This window comes from Cyprinodon variegatus, unplaced genomic scaffold (genome assembly GCF_000732505.1).
Source record: "Cyprinodon variegatus isolate N-32 unplaced genomic scaffold, C_variegatus-1.0 Scaffold75, whole genome shotgun sequence".
Taxonomy (NCBI): domain Eukaryota; kingdom Metazoa; phylum Chordata; class Actinopteri; order Cyprinodontiformes; family Cyprinodontidae; genus Cyprinodon; species Cyprinodon variegatus.
The window spans coordinates 772,271-786,789 of NW_015150528.1; the positions used below are offsets into that span (position 1 = coordinate 772,271).

The window sequence follows — 14,519 nt, forward strand, 5'->3', positions numbered from 1 at the left end:
GACGTCTTCAAACTTGGAAACCAAGTTCAGTGGATTGTTTTTAATTTTTTTTGGAATGACAACGAAAGTTATTTAAATATGTTATTATAACAGTTTCAAAATGTCCTGCGAAAATTAAATTTATTTTGACCCCTTTTCATTTAACAATATTTTTAAACTTCTTTGTGTATATTTTAACACAGGGGTCTTTGACGTTTTCTAGGACAAGGACCCCCAAACTGATGGTGAGATGGAACGGGATCCCCTAATTATATATAATGTATGAAATTGTTTTATATCAAACTGGTCCTAAAGTCACTCTATTACTGATAGAGTAATGTAACAAAAGTAATTTCGCCGTGAGATTATTAAAGTATTTCTGAATCTGATTCTAATTCCTTGTTGATGGGACATGATGTGGGACAAATGTGTGCATTGATGACTAAAAGACATCTTCTGCCTCCATTTATCTGTTTACTACAGTGTGTTGAATTCATGTTAATGTGTATTTAAAGACATTTGAAATAGTGGAAAAAATTGCAGTGGGGAATATAAGAACCGAAACTTTTGTGACCCCCACGTAGTACCTCCGAGGACCCCCTAAGGGTCACGGACCCCCTGTTGAAGACCTTTATTTTAACATTAAATGTCATCACTAAAGACAGAAAAGCTAACCTGAAAACTTTTGTTCTAATAAATCACTATTTTAGATTGAAAACATTGCATATTAGTGAATAAGACAGGATTGATTTGAATTTTTTTTGTATAACATGATTTTATTTTATTTGCTGTTGTTTAATATCATAAAACTAACACAGAAATACGAAAAAATACTACTTTAGGCATTTGCAGTACCTGCATACTAAACTGACATTAATATAAATACGTATTTAAAGCATACCGCATACACTCTGTTATACTTGCCCTGTTTCTGTATTTATTAAGTTTCCTGATAAAATATAAAAATCAAATTTTTTTAAACGTAAATTAAGATCAGGAATAACAAAATGTATTGTGGTATAAAGTAGTCCACACATTCCTGCATTACCAGAGAACCAGGTTTAATAATTTACTTACCCATCCAGACAATATCCTCCAGTTATAATGACAGAGAAAGAAAATAAATTCTTACAGTGTCCTTTTATCTAGAGAAGAGTTTTTCCAAGTTCATGTAGTGTGTAAGAATTTTCATCTCAGATGTGTGGGGATAGTTAAAAATATCTTCCAGGGTGTTTTATTCTTCCTTCCTCGCTCATTTAGGGTTCCTCAGTCAGTACATCATACAGTATAATGAAACACCAAGTTACATATTTGGGTTTAACAGAGACTCAGTTATTTATTAATATACACAGAACAAATTTCTTTTGAATTATTCTTTCTTTTTTCTGGGTCTCCTCTTTATTCTGACAAACACGCTTTGTGATGCAAACTCTGAAGATTGTGGCAAACAAGCATGAGAAGATAAACATTTCATAATGGTTTCTAGACAGCTCAACAGCAACCTTGTTGTCTAAGTTGTCTAGCTTGTTACTCAACCTGTAGGTGTACAAAATCAGTTTTAACATTTATTTGTAATACAGGAATTTGTACTGAGATGTTTTAATCCAAATATTTTGAAACATGGCATCGCTGAAAGAGCTATGTAAACATCTCAAGTGATATAGATGGAAAACATTGGTTTATTGTACCAAAAGGAAGAGAAAAAATAAACTGTTTCAAATAACTATATAAAAAATTTGACCCTTTTGCACTTTGCTGATTCATATTCTTTTCTACAGTTGATTTCTTTCTAGTAAATTTGCACTCATATAAGAGTATGGAGGTATGGAATGTACAATTCTTCAATTTTGGGACTTTAGCAAAATGCTATGAGCTCCATGAGCCACAAACTGTGTAAAATGGAACTGTTAAGATGTCTATGGAGAATAATTCAAGAGCATATCATGACTTTAGAGAAGAGAACCAAAAGAAAAATTAAAGCTCCACAGGCCTCATTTGATTCAGTCAATTGCTACATTTCCTTCCAGAGAAAATGTAAAATAAGCATCTTTCAACTAGTACTGGCAATGTTACATGCAGTAGGAGGACGTAGTAAAGAAATTGGAATTCTGATGCATTACTTTATGGGATTCTTCATGCGGGGTAAATGTTAGCAATGTGAGAACTTATTTGGCAAATTGGCTTCCAGCTTTTGTTTCGTTCTGACTCCTTTTCGTAATAGTTAAAACTGCCTCAAATGAGCATAAAAACATTTTAAATGAAACTGTAGAAGTTATTTGAAATTTTTAAATTAACTGAAATTAAGTTTGTTTTGGTATGTTTCCACACCATGCCACAAAGTGGTCCACCATTTTTCTTGTTCTCAACTTCTTGCTCATCTCTAAGGGTCATCTGACTATTTCTGCAGATGACAGGAGTTTGTCTTGTACTGGAAGTCAGAGCTGTACAGAGTAAAAAGAAATGATAGGGTTTCCATTTCCGCAATGCTCCTGTTCTGCTGACTACCTAGTAAGACACTTGACCCTTCAGTCTCACAAACTATGGTCAATTTGTCAAGTAGTCTTCGATTCGGCCGATATTTAAAGCTTCCAGTGAAGTTTTCTGGAGTTTCTGACAAAGCAAACTGAGCTGAATTGTGACATATGCACTGGAGAAATCAAAGAACGTTACCCTTTTTGGCTGGTCTTCATGATACAACAGAAGTTGCTTCCAAGGTGTTTCAAACATGGTGGTGTTCCCTACAAATAATTTTACAAAGGGATGGATCATTAAGTGTACAAGGACTGCTTTAAAGAACAATGACTTGTATTAGGTTATGTATTTAGGTTTAAATACACACTATGACATTTATTCTAGACCATTTCACCCTACCCAGCATTCTAATGTGTGTCACATTAGATTTACTCCCACTCTGCATGATGCTCCCATAATGATATAAGTGGTGAGAATTCATTGCTTTCTGCTTCATTGTGAGCAGCTGCATTTTTAGTGATGCTATCATGTAGTTTAATTCTTTTCACATATTTTAGAATCAAATGACAATTTGAAAAGTTTTTTTTTATAGCCTAATTAGTCAAACAGGAAAAAGAGTTATAGGGGTTACTCTCATTTTTAAGTACCCTGTATCACGAGGTGAGTAAGGCATCTTGGTAGAATAGTGTGAGATTAAGCCATGTATTAATTGATTCATTGCTGTAATAAGTCAGTTACATCTGACTTTATTCTGCAGCAGACACACACTTCCTTACAGCTTATGTTACAACTTGTTTTTAGCAAAGCTTTGTTGTTGTAAAGTTATGCTGTACTCTGCCATATAGAGGCAAGTACATTCACATTCTGAAAACATAATTTTAAATGACTGTCCTGTTTTAAATATGCCTGAATTTTGATGCTTCATTTTTTATTTGTACATTTTTAATTTGTAATTTTAAAATCCAGACAATAAACATGTTCTCTGCTTTCTGACAAAAACTATTAACATGTCAACTCAGATGTTAACTCATTACTTAAGTGACCTTTTTAACCAACACTTTTTGTTAATTCTTGATTGACACATTTTTGGACAGCTCCTTTTTTACATTTACTTGAATAGAAATACGTTAAAGCAGTGCTACTCTTACTTAGTTTAAACTTTGGCAACTCTACCTCCCTTTAATTACTTTAAGTGGCACATATGAGATTAAAGGCAAAAGGTGTTTGCTGAGAATCTGTTTCTGAATAATAATCTTCCAATGGAATATTTCTGGGAATCAGGCCATACCATAGTGAAATTACTTCACTATAACACCTGTTTTTTAGAACAGAATAATTTAACAATTATTACAACAACAACATCGGAAAAATATTTATGAGCAAAAACGGATTTTATGTAACTCAGCTCCATGTTCATGGTTAATAAATGTCAGGTTTTACACACATTTCAAGTATTTAATTATTACATTTAGGTTCATTTCAATGGGAACTTTCATGATAAATTGCAGAAGTATATAGCCCCTTAAAAAAACCCGTAAAAACAACAAATCACAGAGCATGGGTTTAGGGTTTGCACAATGAATGATTAAAGCAGTATTTTCGTTGTACAGAGGTTACAGTAGATTGCGGATCAGCCATGCAACAGTATAATCCCTGTTTAAGAAATACAAGTTTTGTTAGGTTTATTTTTTTTAGCTACATAAAGTGTGGGTTTTCAGTAAGTCAGCATCCCAGCCAAGAATTTCCTGTAATTATGTTCACCACCCGCTTCTGTCTGAAGTCATACTGGTAGGATTTCGTCCCGCTGAGGAGGAAGATGCTGCCTGCGTAAACACAAATATACAAGAAATATAGTTTGAAACCCCATATATGCTTAAATTAAACAATGATTATAACCTTGAGCTGTTTCTTTTATGATTTTATGCTTTGGGTTTTTTTTTTAATCAACCACTGCATTTGGGGAAAAAAAGAGAATTCCAGCTTCTATTCTAGTTTTTTTCAATTTGTGTTGTTCCCAGGTCTACGTAACATAAAATGAATCTGTGAACAGAGTTTCTCTCATCTTACCATGTAACTTAAATGCAGCATCAACCCTTCTTGGGATTCCAGGCCAGTCTGTTTGGGTGAGCCTGGGGAAACCAGGGTCCATATGACTCTTGTTCTCATCATAGCTGAAATCATATAAAGATAATTACTCTGGATATTTGTCAGACAGAAAGGCAGTCAGATATAGCTTGAATTAATGGTGGCAGCCTTTGCAATTCTGGAGTATAAATTAAATCTTGTAGATTGCTGTAAGCCCGTCTTTTCATACAGTACAATTAGATTGTATTGTCTCATTTTTATCTCTGCAAAATATGACAGGAAAAATGTTTTTCAGGCAAAATCTAACTGATAGGGGGAAGAAACCCAAGCATGCTGAATAATAAAAGTGACTCTCATCTATTTATTTTATGCAAATACATTATTATATCTTGTCTCTGTATTTAATTATAATTTAAATCAAATTGCACAGGATCTATCTTCTGTTAAATGCAGAAGTTTTAATTATTGTTTTTTTTTTTTTCTCACACCATACAAATCTACAGTAGCATTCAAACAGGGGTGTTTATACTGTACAGAACCAAAATAAACATTTTATTACATCCAATTTGAACAGTAAAACAGACTTAGACTAACTTTATTGTCATTTTGTATACACAGAAAACACATAATAATATGCACACAAAATTTTGTTTATACAGCTTTCAGGCAGTGAATGAGCAGCAGCTTAGCAGTAAAAAGGAACATTACCATGCATAAAGTGCAGAAGTGATCCATTGTAAACATTTTGAGCGAGACATGGTGCAAAACGGCATTGATGTGGAAGTTCAGAGCAGTGCAACTAAGAAGAAGTTTCTTAAGAACTAGACGGAGACTTTCCTAACTTAATATTGTAGCATCTGGTTGTTGGATTATATTTTATTATTTTGTTTCTCTTATAAAAAACATGTATGAAACAAGAGATTACCTGTAATATAAGGGTCCTATGAAGAATATGGTTTTCCCATATTCCGCATTATGAACTGCAGCATCAACCTGTCGAACACTGGGTGGCAAACCAAACTCTGAGATGTTGCCAGTTGTACTTCTTGTCTTTAATTGTTGCACTACCCAGTACTTACGACCTGAAAAAACACAATGCAGTTATGTACATGCATTTTGAGACACAATGAAAAACAGCAGCCTACCACAGACGCTGCTAAATTCAGCGAGCCTGTTGCATAAACTACAACACTTAGTTGCAATAGGCTGTAATTTGGGTGTGACACTGCCTTCTCCAGCTGGGAATCAAGCCTTGTCATGATGACATGGCCTGAGCAAAGCTTTGCAGAGTGCCCATTATCTTTACCAGCGAATAGGTATGTCACGCCTTTGGCTGGGATGTCATAAGCTGCATCGATAGGCGAACCAATGCCTGGTAAATATGTACTGATGTGACCTTCTCTTAGGCGATTCCAGTAAGTCGACCTGGTTGTTCTCATCCACATGAATCTGGATAAAAAATAAAACATCTACACTTAAAACATATCCAGCACACTTCGCCAAAGTGTAATTCCCACTTTACCTGTTCTTAAAGAAAACAATCTCATTTTTGATCACTGCAGCAGCATCAAAGAAAAATGTGGGATCACATTTCTTTGGAACTGGAGGGCGAGTTTCAGTATCTTTCTTGGGTTTTCCTAATTGGCAGTAATACCATAATTTACTTTTTTATTGTTTTTGTTTTTTTTTCAGAAAAAAAATATATTTTCCAAATAAAATATGTTCCTCACCATACAGCATTTGGATTCCCAGGACATCATCCCTGGAAAGTGCGTACTGTTTGTTGCTGTGAAGCCTGTAATTGGGGAACATGACAGCCGAGGGGTCTCTGGAGTGAGTCAAACCCAGAGAGTGACCAAATTCATGAGCTGCAACAGCAAAAAGGTTGTAACCTGAAAAAAAACAGCAAAACAATGTAGTGTTAGCTCATTTGAAACATAACTACCAATTATTAAACCTGACATCAAACTTATGTTTGTTAGTTTCAAACTTTATTTTCATTCTCAGGTTTTGAGACTCCATAAAGTCCCACTGTATTGTATACTAGCAAGGCTGGTCGGTTCCAAATGGTATAAAGGAAAGTGTCCGGCTAGTTTATTCTATGTCCATCACGCTGGATCAGTCATGATCTCAGTAGGGTCAGACCTAATTAAGTGTATTTTGTTTGCTGAATATCACAAACCTTGCATCCCTGTTGTCCAGGTTTCATCTTCATCAAAGTGTACATCTCCACCCACCCCCTCTCCAGGTTGAAAGGCATGAGCCAGCACACCTCCAGGCCCATCAAAAGGAGAAAAGTCCCCATGAGCTGAAAAACATACCAAAAATTAACAGTCTATGAATCCAATAGTTTTTAACTCTTTAGAATTTAAAGCTATGACAGCAGTTCCTCTGTCGTGTGTGTTGATTTACCCCTGCGTGCAAAGGAGAGGACAATATCAGCTTTTCCATGGTCGACTTTAATGAAGCTCAGAGGAGCTGCATCACTCCACATCTTTAGGGCTAAACGAAAAGCCTTTTCCACCTCCAGTTTACCCATGTCCGAAGTATACTTCGTAATCCTGCATACGGCATCAGACATAACAAAGGTAGCATGTGCAATATAAAGGTAGTTATGTATTTCACAGTAATATTATTTGCCATAGTAAAGCAGTCTCACGTGTAAGAGATGGTATAGTTTTTCCATTTAGGCCTATAAGGATAAAAACTGTAGTTGTCCAGATCAGGAACACCACACCGTGGCTTCTTCATCACATCCAGGGTTTCAGAGTCTAGGATTCCTGTTTCCCTCAGGCCAAAAAAGTTCTGCATTTGTCTGATCTTTTGCTCCCTTGATGATGAGGACCTGATTCTACGCGTTGGACTCCTGAGGTCTTTGCCTCCGAGGCTTGGACTGTAGAACCTCCTTAGATAGCTCTGTTAAGATGTACAGTAAAAATATTCCTTTTGGTGATGACTTTTTCAAGTTTTTTCATGTAGTGGCTTTCTTAAATGAAAATTTGGATTGTAGCATGAGTTTAATGTTACTTTATAGTAAAGTCTGGTATTTAGAAGGTTTGTTTGCATTGGGAAAAAAACAAAGTATATGTTAACACATGTAAAGATGAATTCAATTTCATGGTAAATGGCCTGTACTAATCTAGCAATTTTTCAAGTCAGAAGACTTGACCAAAGTGCTTTACACTACACTCAGTCATTCACACACACACTGATGGTGGTAAGCTACATTATAGCCACAGCTGCCCTGGGGCTCACTGACAGAAGTGAGGCTGCCGTACGATGGCGCCACCGGGCCCTCTGACAACTATCAGTAGGCATTGCATTTGAAGTGTCTTGCCCAAGGACACAATGACACTGAAAGCCTGAGCTTGGGCTTGAACTAACAACCCTCCAGTTGCAGGGCAAACTCCTGCATCCAACGCCACTGTCGCCCCTTTCACCACAGGTGAACAAGATTTCCACAATGTTGCTGGTTGCAGGGTACTGTAACTTTAATCATTTCTTAAGTGAAAAAATGATGGATTAAACTCATAACTCAGTCACTTCTTAAGTTTTTGAATACAAATTAATTTCCTGTCTTTAAAGTGTGGAAACACACAAAAAATTTATTTTAATTAAAAGTTACATTTTTTTATTTAAACAACATTTAACTATATTTTATGAATTAAGGGCCTCTGGTGCATTATTTACCAAATGTTGATATCTTTCCCTATTAATACCTTTTCCGGCTAAAATATGCATATCTAGTTTACATAGCTGTAATATTTGAAAATTAAATTCTATTACTGAAGTAACAAATATACACTGTAATAATTTGCACAGAGTTACATGAGACCAATCTGCAGAACTGCTATTTACCGACAGACCTTTGCAAGCTCGATATCATCCGCAGTCAGATGCAGATCCTCATCAATGGGTCGAGTCCATGAGATTTCCACCAATATCAGAGAGACCAAAACCATGTTGCGCATCCACAACAACTCCATTCTTTAGTGTTTGTTTCAGACGACTAAACCTTGTTTTTATATGAGAGATTTCATGAGGAAAGTGGGTAATCACGTGATCCAAAGGTGCTTAATTATCACAGTTACAGTGAGGCCTACCTGGAGGTTTGTGGTTGACACTTAAATGCCAATAAATGTATGGAATTTATGGAAAACTGTGTTTTTATGCTATAGAAATGAGTTTTTAAAACTTTTTTCTTTTTAACTCAAGCCTAAACTTGCATCCATATGAGGAAAACCTAAATTGGTCTTGGCTCGTCTGAATGTCAGTCTACACCACATACAGTTGGTAAGAAAGAGGATTTATGACATCAGCCGCAGAGCAAGCCAGGAACTGTAGAGGATATTTCACTGTTACACAAATTCAAAGAAAATCAAAAGCATTACTGTGCTTAACTCTCTATGAAAAAAATACATAACAATGACCCTCCATGAAATCAGTTTTTGCAGTGTTTGCATTTATTTAAGCAAATTTCAAAAATCAACAACCAAGCCAAGAATTAGCTGTTTCCACTCCTACAACAACTTTGTGGCTGTAGTCAAATTTGTAGACTTGTGGTCCAACAAAAAAGTAGAGGAAATCTAAAAGAAACAGAAAAAAAAACACATCCTCAGAACTCCACGTTCAGACACTGAACCTTTTCAGATTTTGTCGTCTAGACTGGAGTAAGCATTTTCCTGATGGTGGTTACAATGAAGGATGTCTTTCAACCTTAAATGTCTACCTTTCCTCGTAGCTCAAATTATGCTATATCACATAAAGGAATTGAGAGATGAAATTATAGAGTGTAAATCACACACTACAAATAAAGGTGCTGTAAAAACCTAACTCCATGTTCCAAGTGTCAGAGGTAAATTAACATTCCAGTGCTGCTTCTAATAGGAAAAAATATATACATTCATTTACATAAAAGTGCCCAAGCATACAGAGACTTCTATAATAGCATATATTGCATTCAGTAGCATTTTCCCCGAGCATGAGTGCTTTAGTTAATAAGTACTCACCACTCTTGTAGAAAGCTGCATTTATTGTCGAGTTGACTCCAGGGAAGTCATTGATGATAGACCTTGGGAAGCCAAAATCCATCACCTTTCTGTTTTCATTGAAACTATAAAAAACACAGGGTAAATTTAAAACCAAAATCACAAAAAAATTGTAAACAATATATATTTTCTGTACCATAAAACCACTTATAAAGTAGTCATCCCATGCAATGTGAGCTAGCAAGTGCTGTTTAATTTAAAATGAATCTCTTATACACAATACATGTGTTTTATAGCTTTGCTTCTCTGTGCTAATGGTTGCCTTGGTCTCATCCAACACTCCAATCATGTGAATTATCTTTAGCTCAAAATCATGAAGCAAATTCCTTTAATAGCTGGACTCTATTAGTGCTCGCTTACCTCCAGTAAATGTCATGCATAAAGAAGAGAGTACGTCCTGTTTTAGCAACGTGCACAGTTGCATCAACTTCTTGAACCCAAGATGGAAATCCAAAGAAGGAAAGTGATCTTGGCTTTCCTCTCACAATAGAACCTTTTACTGTCCAGAACATGGATTCTGTCAACAGAAAAGAATAATCCACATATTTTAGATTTGTTGCATGAATTCAAGGCCTGTAGTCTTTCTACTTGGACATGCATATTCTCCCCCTGCATACATGGGTTCTTTCTGGGTATTCCAGCTTTCTACCACAGTCAAAAAACAAGTCAACTGGAATTTCTAAATTGTCCATGTGAGTGTGTGCAAACTTGTAATTCTCTGTGTTGCCCTGCAACAGACTAGCGACCTCGCCAGGGTGAACCTCTCATTGCCCATAGTCTACTGAAGATAGACAACAGCCCCACTGTGACCCTGAGGGATGGGGTTGTCTTACATTTAAGTCAAGCAAAAGGTAATACTTTAATGTTTACTCTACAGTACAGTGGACGTAATAGTACATCATTACCAGATATTAGGTAGGCAGTCGATCTGCGAGGTATCCAGAAGGCAGCATCAATACTGGTTTCAATCGTGGGCATGAAGTTGCTGATGGGACCTTCTTTTATGTCAGACTGCTCATTATGTTTAATCCAAAGATATCTAGTGGAGAAAAAAAAAAAACAGGGATAAAACACACATTGCCAGTTAGCACAGCTTTCAAATTAGATGTAGTGAACATCTGTGCACAAATTAATGGTAAGATTAATTTAAGATTAGAAGTATGAACATGCCTGTCTCTGAAAAAGAAGGTAGCATCTCCAAGGGTTGTCACAGCATCAAAGGTCAGGTCTTGTGAACATTTGTCCTGCATGAGTCTTGGGAACAGTGGCCTGAGCAGCCAGTTTCTATGATTCCTGGGAGGACCTAACACACCAAGATATATTTGTAAGTATTTTAGAGTAAATTATACATTTGTTGATTCAATGTGCGAAAGCAGATATGAAAACCAAATTACTATAAAGGGCTTTGATATTGGCTACATCTTCTCTGGACAGCAAGTTTGTTGGACGAACAGATTTGTAGGTTGGATACATGAGTGACTCAGGATTTCTGGAGTGTCTAAGCCCTAAAGCATGGCCAAATTCATGAGCTGCCACCAAAAGCAGATTAAACCCTGCAACAGAACCAAAAAATTCAGATTAATTTTACTCTTTGTGGTACTGGTCTGTTCAGCATTACTCGTGTGACTCAGTTCATCACCTGTTCCTCCAGCTGTCCAGTGCTCATCATCATCAAAGTGTGTGTCGCCTCCAGCTCCCATCCCTGGGCCAAAGGCATGAGCCAGTGTGCCTCTGGGGCCGTCAAAGGGATAAAAGTCTCCATGTGCTTCAGAATATAATCCAGACCAAACATGAAACAGAAACCACAGAGAAAGCCATTTTCAAAATTACAGGCTTCCATTTACCTCATCTGAATGAGTCCATGGAGTTGAGCAGTGTGCACATTAACACAGTCACCTGAAAAATTACACTACTACAGTTTTCCAAGTTGGTACCCACTATGTTCATAACTCTGCTGATTTTCTATTATCTAGAGTTACTTTTAATATGATATTAATGATGAACCTACATTTGGCCACAAACTCCACCATGATGTCAGCATTGCGTGTGTGTGTCCTGATAAACTTCAGACCGCTGGCTCTGGCCCAAACACCGAAAGCTGACTCTATCAGAGAATCCACAGTGCTGCGTCGCAAATCTCTGGTGTATCTTCCGATACTTAGAGAAACCAAAAACAAAAAAAGTTATTCAAATCGGGGCAAAATCAGAATGAGATCTTTAATAACACTTTGTTTTTCTTTCAAATCACATTGTGTTACTCAACAAGTAGGCCGTAGCCATTTAGCAAAATCTTTCCTAAAGATTTTGTGAAAATCTTTAGCAAAATAGAGCAGTAGGCCCATGTCTGTAAGCAGGCCAACAGCAAGCTGTACATAGTTAGCACTTATGTTCGCACATTACCATTGTGTTTGTTTATAAAGTAAAAACAAAAATATAGGAAAATGTTCATAAGTTCTGCTTTCTTCAAGATGAAACATTTATTTTGTGTGTAATTAACTGGTTCTCATTTAAACACAGCTTGGAACTGAACAGACACAATGTTACATAAGTTCAAGTAAAACTTGTCATGTTGGCACTCCATCAAACCCACAAGACTTCTCAGAGTCATGAATCCAAAGCTAAGAAATGCTGCAATGATTTGTGACAGCTGCTTCTGCCTATTTTTTCCAAATGTTTTATTGCCAGTTGGCCTTTAAGCTTTGGTTTGGCTTGGCTATTTGGAGCAACTAGATTGATTTATTTCTTGATGTGAGACATTTTGAAAGGTGAATAAGTAAACTCAGCTAAGCCATGCTCAGTACCTGTATGTGATGACGTTCTTGTTCCAGCGTGCCCCCTGGATATGACTGTACTCCTCCACATCTGGAACGCCACACCGGGGGCTCTGCATCACCTCAAGGGTCTCCAAGTCTAACACCCCAGTTGAATTGAGCCCAAGAAACATTTGCATTTCTTTGACTTTGGAAATAAAGGAGGGCTCACTTCTCTTTATGCGCAAAAAATTATCTTTTTGGAGTTTGTAGAACTGATGGAGGTAGTCCTGTGAGCAGATTTAACAGATGGATTTTATAACAGTGAGGATAGATAAATGGATCAGTTGGAACAGTTAGCACCGATTTAATGACAGAAAAAATATATAATTCAGGATACAATGGGGTTTAATAAGTATTAAACATTTTTACTCAAATTTCTTATCTTTTAACACACTCAAATAACTGCCAGTTGTTATATGCTCTCGATTCATAATCTAGGTTGTAGTATCAAGTAAGAGAAACACCAAGGTGCTCTGCTGCAGAGGGAGAAACTCATAAAGATTTTCTGAATTTTGCATCAGTTCATGAGAGAATGACATTTTGATAATTAAAGATCAGTTTCTTTGTATTAATTAACAGATAATTCGACAATATTTTTTTTTGTGATGAGCGCCAGTTATAAAAGGTGTCATTGCAATCACCTTAATTATTTAAATTGGGCTTGGGACCTCCAAAATGTTTGGATTATCTAATTTTATAGGAAAATTGTTGGAAAAATTAAAACACCAATTTAAAAAAAGACTGGCTGAGAGGTCTTGGTTTAGCCATATAAACTATACAAGGTTTTAAAAACAATGCTGTTTATATTCAGAAGTGATATTGGATATTGAAGTGCTGCAAATTCCAAAGTTTATAAGCATTCATGTTCTACTTCCAACTATAAGCAGAATGCACCATTATATAGTGAGCAAGAATTTTGTTAACCAAACTCAATACTAAACATTATGATCATTTGATCCTTTTCTATGTACTTCAACACTTTTGGAAGCATAATAAATGTTTTAACATAACTGCTATCACAGTTTAAATATGTTCTTATCATTAAAATTCCTCAAAGCCTCGGAGATCATCATTAATTATTTTTAAATATGCTTGGGGTATGAAAAGCTACCTTAATCTGATGGATTAAACCCATAACCCAATTTGTTATCTGAATCTAGCCCTTAATTGAGGGATTGAATGGTCCGTATTTCACACAGAACTCGATTACCATAAAAAAACAAATAACATGTATTTTGTGTTGTGGGTTTTATGTAAGTATTTTAACCCAGCATAAGGAAGAAACAAAAATGAGAGAAAAAAAGATATAATAAATATTAATAAACTAAATTCTGGCAACATAGACTCTGACCGCAGAACAGCTACAACCTGATACACAATTAAACAAAATCTAATGTTGGCATGCAGATTTTACACCAAGTATAATTACATTTCTGCTCTAAAACCTCTAAGTTAAAGTTCATAAATTGCAGTCAATAGAGTGATGTACTTACTGTGGCCAGCTTCAAGTCCAACTGTGCTTCTGGTGAAGGAGTGCTCATTTCCTCTGGCATAAATGTAGGTGCTGTTAAACCTGGATTGGTCACAAACAAGACCAGGACAAAGCAGGAGAGCAGCATGACAAACATTTCACAGATCTAGCACCGTATGAAGATCAGTGATCCACAATGGAGATAGAAGTTCCTGTTAATGAGAACGCCTTTTAAATACCTATTGTGAGTCATACAGCTTGCAAATCCAAGGAAAGCCTCATTTAGTTCAATGCAATTAGGGAGGGGTTTGCAAAGAGCAAGTGCAGGGGACAGAAAAAAAAAGACAGGAAAAAAAAAATGCATTGGACACTTTTTATGCAACCTTATTATTTATGTAATTGCAGCTTTTGCTTCACATTCTGTGAGTTCTGTGTTTTAGGTAAATATTTTAGAAAGTGAAATCAAGGGAAAATATTTACATTATCATTGCAGAACACAACTCATGTATTTTAACAGCCATTGGTGATGAAATTATACATCTAGAGAATAAAATGTTCAAGGCAAAAAAATGTCATCATCCGCATATAAAAGAAAGCTTTGATTTTAAATCTGTAATTTCCTCAACAGAGCCTCTGTGAAGGGAATTCAGC

General features: G+C 36.1%; 2 protein-coding genes across 2 annotated transcripts; both read right to left on the minus strand.

Moving 5' to 3' along the window:
* Positions 1-3,862: 3,862 nt before the first annotated feature.
* LOC107083460 (interstitial collagenase-like) lies at positions 3,863-8,698 on the minus strand. Its single transcript, XM_015372707.1, has 8 exons — positions 8,403-8,698; positions 7,196-7,452; positions 6,949-7,097; positions 6,719-6,844; positions 6,267-6,428; positions 5,462-5,627; positions 4,519-4,622; positions 3,863-4,274 (listed from the first exon to the last, which is right to left on the minus strand). Exons 1-8 carry the CDS (start codon positions 8,520-8,522, stop codon positions 4,174-4,176), a joined length of 1,185 nt encoding a protein of 394 aa, XP_015228193.1. The 5' UTR covers positions 8,523-8,698; the 3' UTR covers positions 3,863-4,173.
* Positions 8,699-8,791: 93 nt separating this feature from the next.
* LOC107083474 (matrilysin-like) lies at positions 8,792-14,050 on the minus strand. The gene is made up of 10 exons (XM_015372722.1): positions 13,891-14,050; positions 12,386-12,624; positions 11,593-11,741; positions 11,224-11,349; positions 10,979-11,137; positions 10,755-10,887; positions 10,490-10,623; positions 9,945-10,101; positions 9,546-9,649; positions 8,792-9,122 (listed from the first exon to the last, which is right to left on the minus strand). The coding sequence occupies exons 1-10, from the start codon at positions 14,023-14,025 to the stop codon at positions 9,022-9,024; spliced, it is 1,437 nt and encodes a 478-aa protein (XP_015228208.1). The 5' UTR covers positions 14,026-14,050; the 3' UTR covers positions 8,792-9,021.
* Positions 14,051-14,519: the final 469 nt, after the last annotated feature.

Bases quoted from the DNA above. Each gene is read 5' to 3' on its own strand.
- LOC107083460 (XM_015372707.1), bottom strand. From the start codon at position 8,522: ATGGAGTTGTTGTGGATGCGCAACATGGTTTTGGTCTCTCTGATATTG. The intron at 5,628-6,266 runs GTGAGGAACATA...AACTGCATTGTG, and splicing joins GGGAATCCAAATGCTGTATG to TTTTTTCAGGTCGTAAGTAC. The intron at 4,623-5,461 runs GTAATCTCTTGT...ATATGATTTCAG, and splicing joins ATAGGACCCTTATATTACAG to CTATGATGAGAACAAGAGTC.
- LOC107083474 (XM_015372722.1), bottom strand. From the start codon at position 14,025: ATGTTTGTCATGCTGCTCTCCTGCTTTGTCCTGGTCTTGTTTGTGACC. The intron at 10,888-10,978 runs GTAATTTGGTTT...TTGGTGTGTTAG, and splicing joins CAATATCAAAGCCCTTTATA to GTCCTCCCAGGAATCATAGA. The intron at 9,650-9,944 runs GTAAGCGAGCAC...TGTTTTTTATAG, and splicing joins ATGCATGACATTTACTGGAG to TTTCAATGAAAACAGAAAGG.